Raw genomic sequence first — 20,385 nt, forward strand, 5'->3', positions numbered from 1 at the left:
TTATAATTGGGTATTTATGGGAGAAAGAAGGAAAAGAAGGTAGGAAGGGATGGAATGAGGGAAAGATAGGAAGGGGAGAAGAGAGAGTTGTGGTTTTTAGTTAAGTATTGTGATTCTTAGGAAATGATAAATGAATGGCCAAGAAAATGAAGGAATACAAAATCAGGTAGATAACTGAAGAGATTTCAAATACAGACTGTAGTTTAAGTTAACTTCTCAGATTTTTCAGACATTTCAAATTTTTCTTTGCAAGATACAATGTGGGAGACTTGGAAAATATGATTAAGAAAAAACAACCATTAATGTTGTGAAAAGTTGTTGTTTTTTTTCAGATATAATGTGTCAGTGGAAGTTTTATCTCTGTAACACTCATACATGTATGTATCTACTGCATATGTGACAGCATACCATTTCAGCAGATGTAAAATATTATGCTTTTATATGAATCAGGGATATTATTAATGAAGATATAAAGTGTTTTTTTTTGTAAGACTAATGCTCTGAAAACTTATAAATAGTTTATTATTCCTGAAAACTCAAGTCATGGATGGTTTTTGAAAAAATTATGGAAAATACTCATATGTGTGCTGATGTCCATAAATTGATCCGCCAGTTTGAAATCATTGTATGTGTAAGAAATATTGTACTGTATGTCATAGAGCTTGTGGACACTGTGGCTGATTTTATGCATTTGACTATTTTATTGGACATATGTTGCTATTGAGGATTACATTCCAAAATACAAAAAACTATTTTTAGGAAATCTGTGAGAATAAAACTTGAAATTTATTGGAGCTTGTTGGATTGGATTATCAACAGGGACAGTTTTGTTTAGATAGTATAATTTCTTAAAAATAGAACTAATATAGCATTAGGATTGATGTTGTCATGAGGATTCAGAGAATTTTTAAGTAAAAGTTCAAGTAAAAAGTAGCTGAGGATTTGTAGGCATAGAGTCAAATTTGAGAATATTATTCAATGTCTATAAAACAAGAAAGAAAAAATTTTCTTCATGAAATTAAAAAATAATTATGGAGCATTTCCTCTAATATAGATCTATTAAATAGAAGAATGCAAATCACTTTTTATGGAGTGCATTCACTAGCTTAAGTGCAGCTAGAAGTTATTCTATATCAGTGATTCAAATATTCATCTGGAAAACCCATTTTAGCTAATGGGCGATATATAAAAATAGGAAGTAGAGCAGATTTGGATGGTCCACAATACTTCTAAGCAAACTTTAAAAAAAATTTTTTTTGTAGTTGTAAATGGACAGCATACCTTTATTTTCTTTATTTTTATATGGTGCTGAGTATCGAGCACAGTGCCTCACACATGATAGGCAGTGCTTTGCTACATAACTATAGCACCAGCCCGAGTTCTAAACATATTTGGAGAAGTTTTGAAATTGAACTAGCTCTAACAATCATCCTTAAAAATGAGGAAATATAAGAGTTATATAAAAAGTACAAGTGAAACTACAAAACATTTGTTTGTCAAAAAATATCTAGTCTATATTCTAATTATTGAAATGTTTCAGAATGACTTAAAATTGCCAGGATTAGTTTCAAACTGACTTAAAAATTCTAAAAAAGAGCGAAAAAGTGGGTTACTGCAAGGACAAGAGGGTAACCACGACTTTAAATCAACTCATGAAATAAATCAAGACAATTATAAAATAAATTTTTAGACATAAACTGAGAGGGAAGAATGTATTTTATAAACAATAATTTTCAATCATTGTTAGGAATCCTAAAATTGAATCCCAAATCTATTTCATCAGTTTCAAAACTGACTTTAAAAAGTGTTTGTATGGATTTTCAATTATGCTGATGACTATCAACATTTTTAACCTTCAACAATCTAATAGCTGAAATATGACTCTCCTGTAATTGGCATTTAACAAAGAACAAGCTATTCATATTGTGGAGTTTTTTTTTTCTTTTCTTTGTATGCCCCTTTCATTCAATACTGTCTTCTTTCCCTTCACTCATTTTAAAATCTGTGTCCATTTTTTTTCTTCATTTATAAATCTGATGAATAAAACTCTATTTATTATTTTCAAGAGCCATTCTTCAAGACTGCACAACAGGCCTTCCATCAGCCTAATGGTGTTTCCTAGTAAGGATTCACATGGTGGTTTTCTAACTAATAGGGGCAGAATTGATTCTTTTCCCTTGTATTGTTGGCTTTCAGGTGAGGGAGCAATAAAGCCCTGACCCTCCTATGTTTCTGCTGCTTTTCATCTAAATTGACAGTTTTGAAAGAATACCTTGTAAGTTTCGTGTATCCCCACCTTTCTTTATTTATATGAAGTTCTAAGACATACAAAACTAATCCAATGTAGAAATTTTTAAAATTATTGCTTTCTTCTTGAGAGGAGGGAAGGGACATTTTGAAGGAACATTTTGTTTAAGGAAAATCTCTTTCTCCTGAAGGAATAATGAAAAGAATATGTCAGAATATAAGCTTAAGATCTGCATATTTTTATGACATTACACAGTTACAAAAAAAAAAAAACCAAATACCAAATGTCTTCTTTGATATAATGAGAACAACTAAGAACAGAGCAGGGAGGAAGAGCAGGAAGAAAAGATCAACATTAAACAGATACACTAGGTGGGAGGGAAAGAGAAATTGCATGGTAATGGAGGGAGACCCTCATTGTTATACAAAATTACACATAAGAGGTTGTGAGGGGAACGGGAAAATAAACAAGGAGAGAAATGAAATACAGAAGATGGGGTAGAGAGAGAAGATGGGAGGGGAGGGGAGGGGGGAGAGTAGAGGATAGGAAAGGTAGCAGAATACAACAGTTACTAATAGGGCATTATGTAAAAATGTGGATGTGTAACCGATGTGATTCTGCAATCTGTATTTGGGGTAAAAATGGGAGTTCATAACCAACTTGAATCTAATGTATGAAACATGATATGTCAAGAGCTTGGTAATGTTTTGAACAACCAATAAAAAAAAAGGTAGTATAACTAAAACGAACTAATAAAAATATACAATTCTAAAAAAGCTAAACATTTGTTATGTTTGCTTTCACAAGGATATTGTGGAAACATGCAAATTATTTGGTGATTATTATAGGCTTGAAGAAATGAGAAATATTGAGGATAATTAAAAATAATTTCCATACTATTGAAGAATTGTTTTTATAAAAAACTTTGGGACCAAAACAAACTTTAGGGATTTGAATTTTTTCATTGGAGTTGAATGGACTCATTATTTTTAGTAGATATGAAAACATAAATCTAGTTCTATAGCTGCATATATGTGTTTATTTCTGCATGTGTTTCCTACTTCTGCCCACTGATAGGAACCAAAAGTAGTGAACAAACAATGGTGATAAACAACATTCCTTTCACAACCTTGGGTTGTCAGTAAGTTTGTTTGCTAAGAGATGAGGACTCATGATTTTAATGGATGTGTAAACATAAATCTAGTTCTATAGTTGCATATATGTGTTTATTTCTGTGTGTGTTTTTTAACTCTCTCCAATGATAGAAACCAAAAGTAGTGACCAAACAGTGGCATGAGCAGCATTCCTTTCGCATCTTGGGTTATCAGTAAGTTTGTTTGCTAAAAGAGGTGAGGACTCCTTGGAAAAAGAACAGCTTCTGTGGCTTGGGCTAGGAAATACAAAGTAATTGGAAAATAAAGCAGTTGGCCAGAAAGTAAGGGGTGCCCAAAGTATGATGGGGACCTGTTCAAATATTATACAGACAGATAAGGATGGTAGGAACATGAGGTCAAGAGATTAATTTTATAAAATGGGCCCACTGTGTTGACCCCCACATGCTTTTTTGCTTTTTTTTTTTTTTTTTTTTTTTTTTTTTTTGCCAAAAAGCAATTTATCTATGGCCCTTCCTGGACTGAGTGGACAGCATATGTCACATTTCTCAGAAAACTACCTGTTTTCTGCAAGGAAATTCAGGCAAGAAATAATGTTGGCAAGAGGAATCCGAGTTACTTTGAAGTGAGAGACTTTTTTGACCCTCTTCACATAGCAGATTCTGGAAGATAAGGAACTCCTCCTACTTTTTAAAACCTGCAAAAAATGCTTAAGAATCCAATTAGACCTGATCTGCCTGGGCCAAGTGACATAGAGTTGCCATGGCAGTGGGGTTGGAAAATCTGATGTCACCCTGCTGTCAGTCAACAGTCAAGAGGTGAACCTGGGCAGGACTCTCTGGAAACTTCCCTGAGATCCCCCAAAAAACTGGAGTGCCAGAGAGGCACATTGTCTCTCTCCTCTCTGAGAAGACCCACTTTCCTCCCTTGAGAGTGTCCCTTTTCCCTTTTCTTTCAATAAACATATTCTTGTTACTCTGAGCAATGTGTCTAAAATCTTTCTGACTTCATCGCAAGAATCAGGATTTTTTTTTATGTTGACATTTCGGATATTTCTTATTTGTAAGTCTTTAAAAAATATTTTTCAGGCTACTTTTTTCCTTCTTAATAAAAAGCAACCAACAGCAATACTCTGTACAAGTATAAGAAACATTAGAAATACAAATCATTTTAAAATAGTTACAAGAAAATTTCAGTTTAGAGTCTGAATCAAGATGTCCTGTTCATATGTGCCCCCAAGGGGGAAAAAATAAAACAACAACAAAAAAACCTATAGTATGTTAAACACACAACTGCTACACTACTGTGTAGTAGTCTGAAAACTCATAAATTTGGACTGTTGAGGCAAATCAACATCAGTCACCAAGATTTTGTTTACCTTAAAAAGTGCAATCAAGCATTGCAAAAATAAATAAATAAATAAATAAAATAAAAACAAGCCTTTTTCATCCCAAATGAAATACAAATAAAAATCAACCACATAGTTGACCCCCACTCCACACCCACACCATCACCTCTGAAACTTCTGACTTTACAAAACATAGATCCAGTGGAATCAATTGTGCTGAAGTCTGGATGGAGGTCATTTTTCACAGGTGCCAATTGTCACTAGATTCAACTTTGGAGGCATAAAGTTTTGCTCTTGGGAGAAGATATCAATGGCCCAAATCCCCTGAACCAGCTGATCACAATTGTCAACCCTTTCATGCACAGTAAATCCCAGGTTAGTTGCTTTCTTATGTGCACCTGTCAAATACTGAGCAGAAAGCTCAACCCATCTCCATGGTTCCAAGGAACTCTCCAAATTTCAGTTCATTGTTCCTGGGAGGGCTTGGGGCAGAAGCTCAGAAGCACTTTCCTCTTGCCTTGGACTCACCCCCAGCCTGTCCCTTCTATTTACACCTTAGTCTTTCCTTTCCAATGACTATGCTGTAAATACCATGGCCATCCCCAGTGGCCCTATCCCCAGTCTTCTCCAGGATGCAGAGCAGCAGCATGACATTCATGTTTCCAGCTCATTTGGAACACCAGATCTCTTTAAGAATCAATGTTTGAAGAGGAGACTTTCAAGCCTCCTCTGTTTCCCAGAAGCCCTCAACTCTGTAAAAAAAAAAAAAAAAAGCATTCATTATCTTCTGTGAGAAGGCTCCTCTAAATTAAATTTAGGAAATTTGGAGCTAAAAAAATGAATAATAATGGTAATTGATTATAGCCCATCATATAAAGTCATATTCTAAATGTTACTCAGATGAATAAAGCAATACATAATCAAATGACTGAAGAGCAAATCTTTTCTTATAATCTAGTGACAACAAATAAAAATATAAAGTACGATGAACTGAGAATTTCATTGATAGAATAAAAAGGTTTTAGGAGGAATAACTATTTAAATAATTTCAAAGTATCTCCCCACAGATTTTCATAAATTACAAAGGGAAGAATAATGGCATTACAATAAAGTAATAGATGACACTCATTATCCAAGTGATTGAAACTAAGTTCATTAAATTTAGAATATGTAAATATTACATGATTAATGATGCAGTGAACAGAGAAATGATATATTATTCTGTGGTATTCAAGTAAAAATAAATCTCATATAACCTAAGCCATATTCATGAGGAAACATTCAAGAATGGACAGGCTATGTAATAAATGATACGGTTATTCAAAAATTTCACCGTCAAGAAAGAAAAATAGTTAAGTATTGTGGAGCATTTTGTAATTCCAGCAACTCATGAGGCTGATACAGGAGGATTGTTATTTTAGTCCAGCATGGGCAACTTAGTGAGATCCTGTCTCAAAAAATAAAAATACACTGAGCATGTAGCACAGTGGTAAAGTTCTCCTAGTTTCAAACCCCAGTACCAAAATAAATAAATAAATAAATACAGATGAATATTCAAAAGGTATAGTCAAATGTCTTTAAATGCAAAAGAGAAGGTCTGTTGAATCAGACCAGATGCAATGACACAAGACGAAAGCTGTGTCTGTCATATGTCATCATTGTGTCTCTCAAAGATTTGCGTGCAATCCAGTCTTGGTAGCCCATTTCCTGTACTATGCAGAGAACGGGAATTTTCCTTCCTCTTTTTCCTCAAGCTAAAGGTTTAAATTCCTTTTATTTTTTTCTTAATTGACACATAAAATGTGTGTAAATTTATGGTGTACAGTGTGGTATTTTAATCTATGCATAAAATGTGTAATGGCTACACTGAGATTTCTAGCATGTGTATTACCTCAACTGTTTTGTAGTAATGTTACTTACAATCTAGTCTTAGCACTTTTCAAGTATATAATATATTGTTATTGACTGTACTCACAATGATGTACCACAGACCTCTTGGAAATTTTGTGCCTACCTGAAATTTTCTTTGGACCTACATCCAAAAGATTCTGCTGGGTGGGGGTGCCACCCATCCAGCCTCTCTGGTAACTGCCATTTTCCTCTTTGATTCTATGAGTTCAACTCCCAAAGTTTTTTCTAAGGTATATATTCTTCTTTCAACTAAGTAAATAGAGGCTTCAAGATTATGTCTGAGATTATAGATATAACAATTGACAATAACATTATTGAAGATACATTTTTTAGGTGAAAATTATGGACATAGCAAAAACAACTTGGTAAGGGATGGTTGAATACAGGAAACATTTATGTTACCCATGTTCAAGTAAAAAAAAATTGGGTTCTGAAAGAATTTTGGGGGCCCTGTGGTGTACTTTCTAAAGCCAGACCCTTTCATGGGCCTAATAAGAAAAATCACTCTTTGTCACACTGGAATTTAAAAGATTCCTTTTGTTTCTCAGTCAGCAAGAGTCTGCCCAGATTAATCTGAATGTCAGAAGTTGTTTCTCTTTTCCTTTACAGCTGGTTATTTTTGTAAATAAGTGCCTTGTTTTATTTTGTGTCATCATTGAAAGCTGACTTTCCTTATAAAGTTTTAAAAGGACAGTCATTTTGGTTCCAAGTTTCAAAGAGATATCTGAGTTTGAGAGGAAAACAAAACAGACACAGAACCCCTATGAGACAGGAATTTTCTACGTTCATAACCATGTTATTCTTTCATTTTCCCATCACAAGGGATTAGAAAAACCCAATCCCACAGGGGCACACTATGGTGTAAAACACTGATTCTTCACTGCCTGAAACATCCAAAAGATTCTGATCTGTGGGTTCTATTTATGCTTCAGTAGATAGTCCCTGGTAAATCTGGGGGCTGGATATTCTGTAAGGTGAGTGGGGAACTGACAGATTTGTTTCTAAAAGAATACAAACCCCATATGACCCCATATGAGGGCAGGAGGATAAAAAAGCAACACTGTCTTGTTTTGGAGAGTTTCAACTCTAGAACAATTTTGTCTCATAGTAATTCATGCTTTCCAGAATATTGCTCAAACAGTTAATAAAAAATAGGGGGGCAAATTATAAAGTCTGACAAGTTGTAGGACCTCTCCAGAACTAAATTAATATATGAATGTAAAGCTTGTCTGCTAAAAAGGTCCAGAGACTATTCGTGCTTAGACTGGAGGAGATTCAAAGGAAATTCTCTCTGTATCTTCAAATATCTGAATTTTTTCATGGGAAGGAGAGTGTAGATTTCTGTGGGTTAATATTTGGCATTATAGAAGAGAACAGTACATTTCATAATTCTTTCTAAATGGTTGAAATGATCCCCCTTTCACAGTCATCCTCTAATGCATTTCTGTCTGTTAGTCTTATCTTACCAATGGTGACATTGAGGAACTTACTTTCAAAACTGGCTCAGGAAAATGAAAGCTATTCACTGGAAGATTCAGAATTTGAACTGTCTAGATTGGCTTCAGATTTTGTACAATTCACTGCTATGTTCCATGGAAAATGTCTATTATGGGAATATATATTTAGGACTTTTATTGTTAATTAGAAGGGAAGCAGTTTGGAGCTAATTACTTGAGGTTCTGTAATGTGAGACTACCTCAGAAAAAATAAAGGGATTTTCTGTCACTGAACATCTTGAGTCAGAGATCAAATGGCGCACATCACACATGAGATAAAAGGAAGAGTTCCTTGATATCACAGCCCTTTTAGGAAGCTTGGACTTAAATTTCTTTAAACTTCTATGTGTTGCTAATTACCATGAGTCAGAACAGGAATTGTAGGTAACAATAATGGTTCAAGGTATAATCATACAGAGAAGATCTAAATTTCTGTATTGTTTGTGTCAGAGTTTTCAATGGTTAAAGAAATCTTTCCTTGGGGCTGGGGATGTGGCTCAAGCGGTAGCACACTCGCCTGGCATGCTTGTGGCCCAGGTTCGATCCTCAGCAACACATACAAACAAAGATGTTGTGTCTGCCGAAAACTGAAAAATAAATATTGAAATATTCTCTCGAAAAAAAAAAAAAGAATTCTTTTCTCCTTCTTTTAAGGATGTATATATTTATGGACATAAAGTGCTTCCCCCAGTTGCCTTTTGCCATCCAGTCCAGTAATTCTCAGCCTGAGAGTAATTCTCAATCTCTTCTTTCTAAATTTCTCCTGCATCATATCAGTGAGTCCCATAGATTTTTCTGCCTTGTTATTCTTTCACTGTTTTTACATAATTTCATGAAGGGGTAGCTTTCTACTAAGTTATTCCTATCCAGTATTTTCAAGCTCTTCAGTTTATTCATTAAGCTGCTAACACATTGGACTTTTAATGGGCAAAAATTCGTCCTACCACCTGCAAGATTTATTTAGCTTAAACTGGTCACCTCACTTGGTCTTCTTCCCTATTCATTAGCCACAATTCTTATCATGCCTGCTTATCAGACAATGTTCTGCTTATGCTAATGCTAGCATATATCACGTCTGCAATTTTGAACCATCTATTTTCTTTCCTTGGAATTCTCTTCTTTAATTTTCCTAGTTAATATCTACTGAAAAATTACTCCTCTGGATAGCCAGTTTTATTTTGCTCAATTTAAGTTATATAAGTTCATCAATCCTTATTCAACAAAAGGCTCCTCCCCTTCCCTTGTGTAAGACTCTTGAACAAAGGTTAGCACCCCTCTTTAACAAATCCTTCCCCAAATGTCCAGGGGACATTTGGCAATGCCTGAGGTAGTTTTGATTGTTCATTCTGATATCCAATGGGTAGGAGAAAGGGATGCTGCTAAATATTAAAATTACAAAGACTATCCCCACAACAACTGAACATGATTTGGCCTAAAATGTAGTTAGGCTGACATTGAGAAAACCTGCCCTTGAAGATTATCAGTTAGATGCTGCGAGACTCGGAAAAGGAAGCAAGTTAATTATTTTCTCAACATAATCCATGGTCCTTTAGACTGAAAATATATTTTTTCTGTTTTATTTACTTGCTATTTTGTTTTCTTGCTTCATTCTCTTTTTTTTTAGTATTTATTTTTTAGTTTTCGGCAAACACAACATCTTACTTCATTCTTATACTTTTTCTCTCCTTTCTTTGATTGCTTTATATACACTTTGTCAGAGTCAGCTTCTATCTTAATTCCAGTTATTCTCCAGGTCAATTATCCATCATATGACAATATTAAATTTCCCAAACTAACATGATAAAAATCGAAAGTATAATTTTTAGATAAATCACAGATTTTTTTTTTTTTTGGTTACTACATGATGATATTCTATGGGATGTGTGGTCATATATCAGATAGGCAGATAGAAACTTTAATCATAGTGTGATAACTTTAAAGAAAAGGAAGCAGCAAATGCTCCTCCAGTTGACTTCATGTGGATTATAGTGGCCCTTTCAGTTTATCAGGTGAATGGAAAAAGCAACAACATAACACCTCTGCGAAATGATGGAGAAGGTATGTTTTCAGGCCACTCTCACTATCTCTATCAATTTTATGTTTCACTTAAATGGTTTCAGAAAATGACTGTTGCAATTCCTAAGAAGGAGGATAAACACGGATTGAAATTAAACATCAGGCAGGAAAATGTCCTTAAACTTAAGAAGATGTAGGACAAAGCCCCTCTATGCTGAAGCAAATCCCTTGGTAACCAAGATGGAGGGTCTGGATGTCTGCAGTGTCATGGGTGGGGGTGACCAGTGAAGGGCAGAGACAGAACAGGATGGAGAGAGTCCCATGGAAAACACTGTGGAGAAGACAATTTCACCTTTTTGGAAATTGTAGTTTGGTTAGATAGAAGATCTACAAGGTTGTAAAGAAAACAAAATACTCTTCTATAAGTCATTCCATGTTATTTCGAATGGTTAAAGAGAAATAGCTGTTCATTCTTAGAAAACTAAGATTATTGCTGAGAGAGAGCAAGAGAAGCAGAGAACATGGGTTGGCACTGATGTTAAACACAAGTGATGTGCACATAGCAGGTCATGGAAGGTGAGAAGAAGTTCTGAAAGTGCTGGGTTTATTTTCTCAGAGGACAAACAGAACAAATTACAAAATGAATGATTGAGTTTGGGAATAGTGGAACTTTGAGAAATGAGTTTGAATGTATTCTGAGGGAATTTATGACAGAAGAGATTATAAATAGACTGACCTGAGAAATCCAGCTAAAGAGCTGCAAAACTGGAGAATGTTCCTGGAAAATTTGCCTTCTAAATTTGAGAAAACTGTGTACTATTTTGTCACCTCTGAATTCTTTATCGGGTGCAGGTAGAGCTTAGTTCTTGAAGTATCTTTATAATTAAATAATTTCTTTGCATGTTCCAATTCACAAGTCACAATAAAACCATACATGATTAGTAGCAAACACAGATAAAGGGAATCCTCTTGGTTCAGTAGTCATGGAGCAGAAATTTAGTAAATTTAATTTAACTAGAAGAATCTAGTAAATTTAATTTTTCTCATTCAATATGATCATGGTATGCAGAAACATAAATCCAGATGTTTGATTTCTAAATGACTTTGGAAAAGAAGATAGAAAAATAATTAGAGAGGAGTTGTTGGAATGAAAAGGTTAATCCTAATCTAACAGCAGTATATTTTTCTAACATAAATTATTTCCTCCTCATTTTCCATTCATCCAGTCTTGAGATGGATTAGAAGATGAAACAGTAGCACCACCACGTGGCTCTTCTGACCAAGTCACCATGCTCACATTCAATGGCTCCTTCTTCATGCCTTCTGTTTTTACACTAGTTGGGATTCCTGGCCTGGAGTCAGTGCAGTGCTGGATTGGGATTCCATTCTGCGCCATGTACATCATCGCTGTGATTGGGAATTCCCTCATTTTGGTTATCATCAAAAAAGAAAACAGCCTCCACATACCCATGTACATATTTTTGGCCATGTTGGCAGCCACAGACATGGCACTTAGCACCTGTATTCTTCCCAAAATGTTAGGCATCTTCTGGTTTCATTGGCCAGAGATTTCTTTTGATGCCTGCCTTCTGCAAATGGGTCTTGTTCACTCATTCCAGGCAACCGAATCAGGCGTCCTGCTGGCAATGGCCCTGGATCGCTATGTGGCCATCTGTAACCCCTTGAGACATGCTACTGTCTTCTCCCAGAAACTCTTGACTCATCTTGGAGTTGGGGTAACAATGAGGGCTACTTTTCTTATATTACCATCCTTGCTGCTTATCAAATGCCGTCTTAAATTCTACCAAACTACAGTTATTTCCCACTCTTATTGTGAGCACATGGCCGTCGTGAAACTGGCTGCTGAAAACGTCAGAGTCAACAAGATATATGGCCTATTTGTTGCCTTCGCCATCCTAGGATTTGACATAATCTTTATTACCATGTCCTATGTTCGAATCTTTGTCTGTGTCTTCCAGTTACCCCAGAAGGAGGCCCGAGTCAAGGCCTTCAATACCTGCGTAGCTCACCTCTGTGTCTTCCTACAGTTTTACCTCCTGGCCTTCTTCTCTTTCTTTACACACAGGTTTGGTTCTCACATACCACCCTATGTTCATATCCTCTTGTCAAATCTTTACCTGTTAGTCCCACCTTTTCTCAACCCTATTGTCTATGGAGTTAAGACCAAAGAAATCCGTAGGCATGCCTGGAAAATCTTTGTCTCCTTCCAAAAGTCTTGATTGTTAACTACTCCCTACAGAGAAGTTTTAGTTTGGTTATCAGTAACAACTTCACTGAAGTAAAAATTCATGTCTTCTTCAAATAAGTATATCTTAAAAAAAGGTTTATATCTCAGATGCTCATAATTTAAGCAGGTATTCAATTGATTGGCTAATACATAAAGAACAAAATCTCTGTTATGTTGAGATTTCAATTTATTGAAATCATTCTTCTGTTTTTATCCTGTCCATTTAAATTCAAAGCTTCCTCTTTGGCACCATCTATACCTATACAGAAAATAAGATTTCAGAAAACAGCATTTGATTCTAAATAAGTTTGAAGGATATATGAACATTCTCAACTGGTAACCAAAAACACTATTATAATTCTGACCGTGTTCCATTTCCTAGTATTTTTTTTTACATTTCAAAAATTTGTTCTTTTTAGTTATACATTCACTGTAGAATATATTTATATCTTTTGACATATTTGTAGACACATGGAATACATGTTTTCTAATTAGGATACCAGTCTTGTGGTTGGAAATGAGGTGAAGATTCATTGTGGTGTATTATCCATGTACATAAGAAATTTATGTCAGATTCATTCCACTGTCTTTCCTATTTTTGAATCTATGTTTTAACCAATTTGGAATCAATTATATTTATGGCATCATAATTTACAGTAGCCAAGTTATGGAACCAGTCCAGGTACCCATCAACAGATGAATGGATAAAGAGAATGTGGCATACATACACAAATGGATTTTATTCAGCTGTAACAAAAAAAAATGGACTTATGGCATTTGCTGGTAAATGGTTGGAACAGGGGAACATCATGCAAAGTGAAATAATCCAGATTCTGTAAGTCAAGGGCTGAATGTTTTCACTTATATGTGAAGGTTACATTAAAGGAGAGGAGTGGAGATCAATGGAAGAGATCAGTGGAGTAGAAGAAGAAGGCTGAGGGAAAGGCAGGAGGGAAAAGAAAAAGAATGTATGGTGGAATGAAACAGAGAAAATTATACTATGCACACATATGAATGTATCACAGTAAACCTTACATTTATGTATATCTATAAATCAGCAATTAAAAATGTAAATAAAGGAACACTAGTGGAGTAGAAGAAGGGGAGTGGGGAGGGAGAAAGAGAGGAAAAGAGGAAGTACTGGGGACTAAAGTAGAGCAAATTATATTCCATGCATTTATGATTATGTCAAATGAGGTATAATAGTATGCACAACTATAATACACTAATAGAAACATTTTGAAAATTAAAAAGAATCATGTTGATCGATAGGCAGACAAGATAAAAAAATGTTAAGTGAGATAATAAAGGCTAACAACTAAATAATTCATTTTAATTCTGCATTGGAGAGTTAGATATTCCAGTATTTGTGTGATCAATAACACAGAGTGAATAATTGATGAGGAATCATTCTCTTAGAAAAATATGTGCCAAATATACGAATTCTTTCATAAAGTTATTATACACGAAAATTAAAGAATAGAGAGAGTACATATGTGGTATTTCCAAATAAGAAACAAAAACAAATAGAATATAATGATAACTATAAGTTAATCATGAATAAATTAAAAAGTGAAATTCAATATATCAAATATAAAATATATCAAAGTAAAAAAATCAAATTAGAAAAAAAATACCTTTTTGGAAGAAATCAACAGAAAATGTAACAATCCAACCTTGTTGCATCAGAAAAAAATGAAACCTGTTATGTGCCCTTAGGAATTCATGTTTTAATGTTTTATATGGAATATGAAGGAAGACAACAAAAATCTTAAAATACACATATAAATTAGAAAAATAATTTTTAAAAAGAAACTCTTATAACATCAGAATTAAATATGGGAAAATATTTTAGGTTGTAATAATTTAGCAACTATTTTCTCTATTTAAAATAGATTAGATTTATGTAAATTTGTAAGAGAAGATAGTACAGAAGGAAATACAAATGTGGTAAAAGCCCTACTTTAACTATGAATAAGTAGTTGCAATGTCTTAGATTTACGTGATTAGAAAAAAAAAAATAGGTAAATAAAACCACTGGTGGAAGTGTTTTTTTTTTTCTTTTAGTTCACAAGAATAAAAGGGGAAAACTTATCATAAAGAAAATGACCATGATATTACAATGTAGGTGAAGAAATAAATCATTATTCACTATCAACATGTCCTGTAGTTGTCCCTTTATTATCACAAACTCTCACTTCCCCTAAAAGGGATAAACTTCCTTGTTATGTCTAATATAATTATTTCCTTTTTTCTTTTATTAGATATACTTTATAGCCTATGCAGGCACTCCAATGTCTTATATTTTAGTTTTGCTTGTGTTTTGAATTTTGTATGAATGGACAATGTATATTTTGTGTGTCTTCTTGTAAACTTTGTCCAAGTTGTTGATTATACTCTATTTTGCTCATCTTTCCTCCTGAATAATATGCCATAGAAAAAATACCATAATTTGTTGACCTTTCTTCTGTTGATGTGCATTAAGAAAGGTCAATTATGAGTAATATATTCATATCTGAGTGTCTTCATGCACTTTGAATGCTGATTGATGCATCTAAGAATCAAATAACCAATTCATAATATCAACATTGGTAGATGTTTTTAAACATTTCTGAAATGTGTCTATGAACTAAAATCACCTGCAAAGTTTAAGAATTTTGTGTTCCTTAACATCTTTCCTGAAGCTTGAGAATGAACTGTGATTTTAGGCATGTGGTATACAAATAGTAGAAGCTCTAATTTTTTTTAATACTTATTTTTTAGTTGTAGTTGGACACAATATCTTTATTTATTTATTTTTATATGGTGTTGGGGATCGAACTCAGGGCTTTGCCTGTGCTAGGCTAGTGCTTTACTGCTGAGCCACAACCTCAGCGCAGAAACTCTGATTTTTAATTGACATTTGTCTGAAAACTAATGAAACTGCATCATATTTTCACATATATAGACTGCTCAAATATTCTTTTGTATAAATTTAATAATTGTTTCCATTTTCTACCTGAATTATCAAATTATCTGCATTAGTTTTTATATTTAAGAAGTCTTTATATATTGTGTGCAATAATTTTGTGTTATACATATTGAAAATATTGTCCTCTTTTCTGAAATGCACCGTTGATGCAGTTTTTGAAGAACAGATATATTTGTTTCAATGTATCCCAAATTATCAAACACTAAAGGCTAGTACTTTCTGCGCTGTATTTAAAAATAATCTGCCTTGTATGTTCCTATTAATTAATTCATTCTATCATCTTTCATTTTAAGACATAAAATAAATTCAGAATCACATTTTAATCATAGAAGTAGTAGATACTGTATATTTTTACAATTTATTATAAAATTAACATATGATTAGCTGTACATAAAGTATATAATGATCAGTTTTGACAGACACATAGGTCTATAAAACTATTACTTCAATCAGGCCATCAATCACCCAGATTTCAAGTGCATCTGTGATTCTTCCCTCCATTTACCACCATCTCCAGGCAACCACTTGCTTGCTATTAGTAAAGATGAATTTTGTACATTGTAGATGTTGATGCAAATGTAATGATAAAATATTTAATTGTGTTTGTTGTTTATTTTGATTATGATAGATTACTTTTAAGTTTTTTCATCAATTGTTCATTTTCTCTTAATAAATAATATTACAGTATATGGATACATTACAATTTATTTGTCCATGGGCATTGGGGTTCTTTCCAATTTGGGTGTGGGATAAATAAAGCTGCTGTTCACATTCATTTATAAATCTTTTTTGATCAGTGTTTTATTCAGGGTACAAACCTAGATGTAAAAGGGTTAGGTCATTAGATAGGTGTGTGAGAGGCTTCAGTGATCATCTGCCCAGTTTAGACAGCTCTTCATGCACCAAACAACTTCACATCACCACGGAATTCAGGTGGAACACTGCAGTGCCTGGAAACACACACTGAAGAAGGTAGGAAGAAAAGAGCTATCAGGGTCAGCCCTCCTCCAACCTCAAGGAGGCCAGTGTGCAGAGAGTTGTAGGAAGCAAAGATTAAGTCCAGATGTTAGACTTGAAACCCAGTGTAGTCCCCAACAAGGGAAACTCAGTGCTGGACAGGGCTCATAGACTCTACCGCCCAGCTGAGCCTCCTGTCCCCTTAGTAGGTGGCCAAGGTACTATGCCCATCACCCCTCCTACAACCTTGGACAGATAATAAGGGTCAAAGCTCCAGTTCCTGTTGATTAGGACAGGAAAGTGAGCATAAGACCTTGTCTTAGAACTCAGTATAGGGCTGGTAAAACCCAGCACTGTGTGAATCAAAATAGTCACCGTCCCCAGGACAGTGCCTCTGGACTCACGTGGGTGTCTGTTGGTGACTCACAGACCCCGGTACACAGACTAATATCCCAGCCAGCACCAGCTGTGGCTGGTTGCAGTAGTCTTGGGCCATGAGTCCCCTGCAGCAGTAGACAGGCCATAGCAGAGTACATGCTGGTCCATTCAGTGCTGCACTGTTCCTGGTAGGTTCTGGGCTCAGGGTGTAATCTGTGATTGTAGCCCATGCCCATGGGACTATCCACTCCTTCCCGCCCCCCAACAAGGTTGCACCACACAGATAAAACAATTTTTCTCTTAGGTAGAGTAAAAGAAGGTAGCTGTGAAGCCACTGCCTATTTGCTGTGTGCTGGTCTCTTCACAATAGGGACCAGAACCCAACAGAATCCTGTGGCACTTGACCACAGGATGAGGAGTGTGGCGTATTCTCCTACCAGGTAGGGGATGTGGGGATGAAGCATCTGATTTAGAAACTCCCCCAGATCTTTTGGAACACCACAAGGAGGTTTTGGGACAGGACTGGGCTTGGGACGCCCTCTAGTGCTGAAAACAACACTTAGCAAACCTGGACTTAGGGGACCATACAGTGCTGAAATAGTAGACATGTCCAGAGAGGAAACAAGTGGTCTGCTTACAGTTTTTGAAAAGATGGACCCCAGAAATGCCAGATTCTAAAGATTTGAATTAAGACCTAATCCTTAATGAAAAGACAAAATGGTACACCAACAAATACCAAGAACTTGCAAGGAACCATGACCTCCTTAAAAAACAAAATAAGGTGACAGAATCTGACTCTATAGCAACATATAGAGAGGACTGAAACTCTCAGATGTTAAATTAAAATCCTCAGTTTTAACAGGGAACTAAACAGACTTCAAGAAAACACAGAAACAGTCCAATATACTGAGACAGAGAAAGAATTTTATAAATAAAACATAAATCCTTAGCTGAAAAGGATACTCAGAGAAATTAAAATTGTGAAAGAAGGCATCAAATAGCAGAGCAAACCAAACAGATAATAGAATCAATGAACTTAATGATGGACTATTTGAAAACATAATAGTAGAGAATAGGACAGACAGCAGAATACATCAGACACTAGAAAGGCAATATGTCAAGCAATGGAAGGGAAACTGATATGATACAGCAATTTGTATATGGGGTAAAAGGGGGAGTTCATAATCCACGTGAATCAAACTGTGTAATATGATGTATTAAGAACTATGTAATGTTATGAACGACCAATAAAAAAAAAAAGAATAAAGAAAGCTTATAGGAACTTTGGAACAGCACTGAAAAAGAAAATATTCAAGTTAATGGTGGTTCAAGAGGATATGGCAATACCAAAGGGGTAGAAAGTTTGTTCAAAGATATAATACCAGAGGTATTTACATTTCTACAGGGGGATATTGTCGGAGTCCAGCTCCAACAGGGGGTCTCAGGAGAGGAACAGATGGTGAGGAATCAGAGAAAGGGGGGTGGAGAAACAACACAGACACCAAAGTGAAGGTGCTGAATCCCAATCTTTACTTGTGAAGTTGATCATATATACTTTTCATTTTGGCAGGCTCACAGTACTTTGTGGTTACAAAACAGAAATCATTATTCAAAGAAAGTATTACGTAGCTACAATTAGATAAGAAGAATGTCTCTTGGCTTAGGCATAAGCAAGCATTTTTACTTTCAGTTCGCGTTTTACTTTGAGCTGTTTCTGCTTAATAATAGTTAGAAATGTCCCAGACTATTGGCCTATACCTTGACTATTCTTTCTTGACTTACTGACTGGAACCGGTGCCATGGTTACGGCAAGTGGTTAACTTGTTATTAATTTTAATCAAATAAGAGTAAGAGCACAAACCATTGTGCACAGGAACAAGAACAAGTTGCCCTGTACTAAGCACTAATCTGTCTTCTTAACATTAATTCTTCTTCTCTAGATTTTAATTTAATTTCTCAAAAACTTCCTTGACAGAAATACAGGGAGTTTTTCATTAGACATTAACAATTTACGTTCCACAGCTGAATCATCGCATTTAGAGCAAACAGATCCATTCTTTAGAAGTAGTTGCATTAATTGGGAAAGTCATGTTTTTTCCTTCATACTTAATGGTCATATGAGAAATCGCAACTATACTTATTAAAGGAATACAAAAACAAACCAGCCCATTCTCAGAAACATACTGTGCTCCTTCAGAGGAGGGACGCCTTGTGCCATCCACCTCAGTAGGGCCTTGCCATTGCCTGAGTCAGCAGAGGGGCGCAGCAGGATATGTATATCCAGGCACAGGAAAGCGAAAGGACCATCAAATTAAAGTAGACCAAGTCTACCCTAAGACCTACTATTAAATTCAATCTCTTCATAGTTAGGAATAAAGACAGAGTTCTCAAGGCAGTGAAAGTAAAGAAATAACACAGAGGGTGTCACCATTAGCCTAACAACACACTTAGCAGAAAACTTATTGGCCAGTAGTGTGTCGGGGGAGATTTGCATGGTACCTGCCAAGAAAAAACACTGTACCCAGCAAAGCTGAGAAAATTTAATAGCATCAAACCTATTCTAAAAAAATGATAGAGTTCTTTACACTGGAAGAAAAAGAGGTTGAAGAGTAAAAATAATATATCAGATGATAGGAAACTCACTGAAAAGAGTAACTACACAAACATATTCAAAATATTCTAAAGTAAACATGATGTTTGAACCATTCATATTTTTAGTATGAAGAGTAAAAAAAATTAAAACTACAATAATATATTATGAGATAGGCAATACAGAAAGATGTAAATAGGGACATCAAACATTTGAAAGGTGGGGAGCTATTGAAAGAAATAAAAAAAAACAATGGAAACTATACAAATATATAAAAATGAAGTAACTTACTCATGAACAACCAGTGGATCAAGGAAGAAATTAAGACAGGAATTACAAACATTCTTAAAACAAATGAGAATGGAAACACAGCATACTAAAAGGCATGGAGACAAAGCAAAAGTAGTATCAAGAAGGAAGTTGATAGCACTCTGTGTGTATGTGTGTGTGTGTGTGTGTGTGTGTGTGTGTGTGTAGTCACATATATGTCCCACATAAATATAATGTTACATATTATATGAACTTATATAAATTTTGTTATCGCTGTATCTCAAGGAACTAGAAAAACAAATTCATATCAAATATGACTACTGAAACTGAATTTGTGAGATGAAACTTGATTACCTGCTTCTGCTGGTGGGTGGAGTCTGTGTAAAGTCGCAGGCCTTTGTAGCCCAGAAGTGTTGCGGCATTTTTTTAAAAAAATATTTTTAGTTGTCGGTGGACACAATACCTTTATTTTGTTTATTTAGTTTCTGTTTATGCGGTGCTTGTGACCAAACCCATGCTAGGCAAGCGTTCTATCAGTGAGCACAACCCCAGCTCTTAATGATGGCCCATGCCCTCCAGTATTGCAGCAGACTCTAGCAGCTCATTGTCAATTTCTTCTGTCAGGGTTCTTCTCTCACAAATTCAAAGAATGAATTCCACAAACCAGGATGAATGAAGGTAAGAGTAGAATTTATTGAGGAAAAGGAATAGGAACAGAACTCCTGCACTGCAAGAGGGAACCCTGAGCAAATTTTCCCATCCAACTATGCTAGCTAGTCTAGAGGTTTATATTGGGTCACTTCTATTGGTCCAAACTTATACTATTTAGAGTTTGGAAGA

General features: G+C 35.1%; 1 protein-coding gene across 1 annotated transcript; it reads left to right on the plus strand.

Moving 5' to 3' along the window:
• Positions 1–11,420: 11,420 nt before the first annotated feature.
• Positions 11,421–12,371, plus strand: LOC113191250 (olfactory receptor 52A5-like). Its single transcript, XM_026400924.2, has one exon. It carries the CDS (start codon positions 11,421–11,423, stop codon positions 12,369–12,371), a length of 951 nt encoding a protein of 316 aa, XP_026256709.2.
• Positions 12,372–20,385: the final 8,014 nt, after the last annotated feature.

This window comes from Urocitellus parryii, chromosome 4 (assembly GCF_045843805.1).
Source record: "Urocitellus parryii isolate mUroPar1 chromosome 4, mUroPar1.hap1, whole genome shotgun sequence".
Taxonomy (NCBI): domain Eukaryota; kingdom Metazoa; phylum Chordata; class Mammalia; order Rodentia; family Sciuridae; genus Urocitellus; species Urocitellus parryii.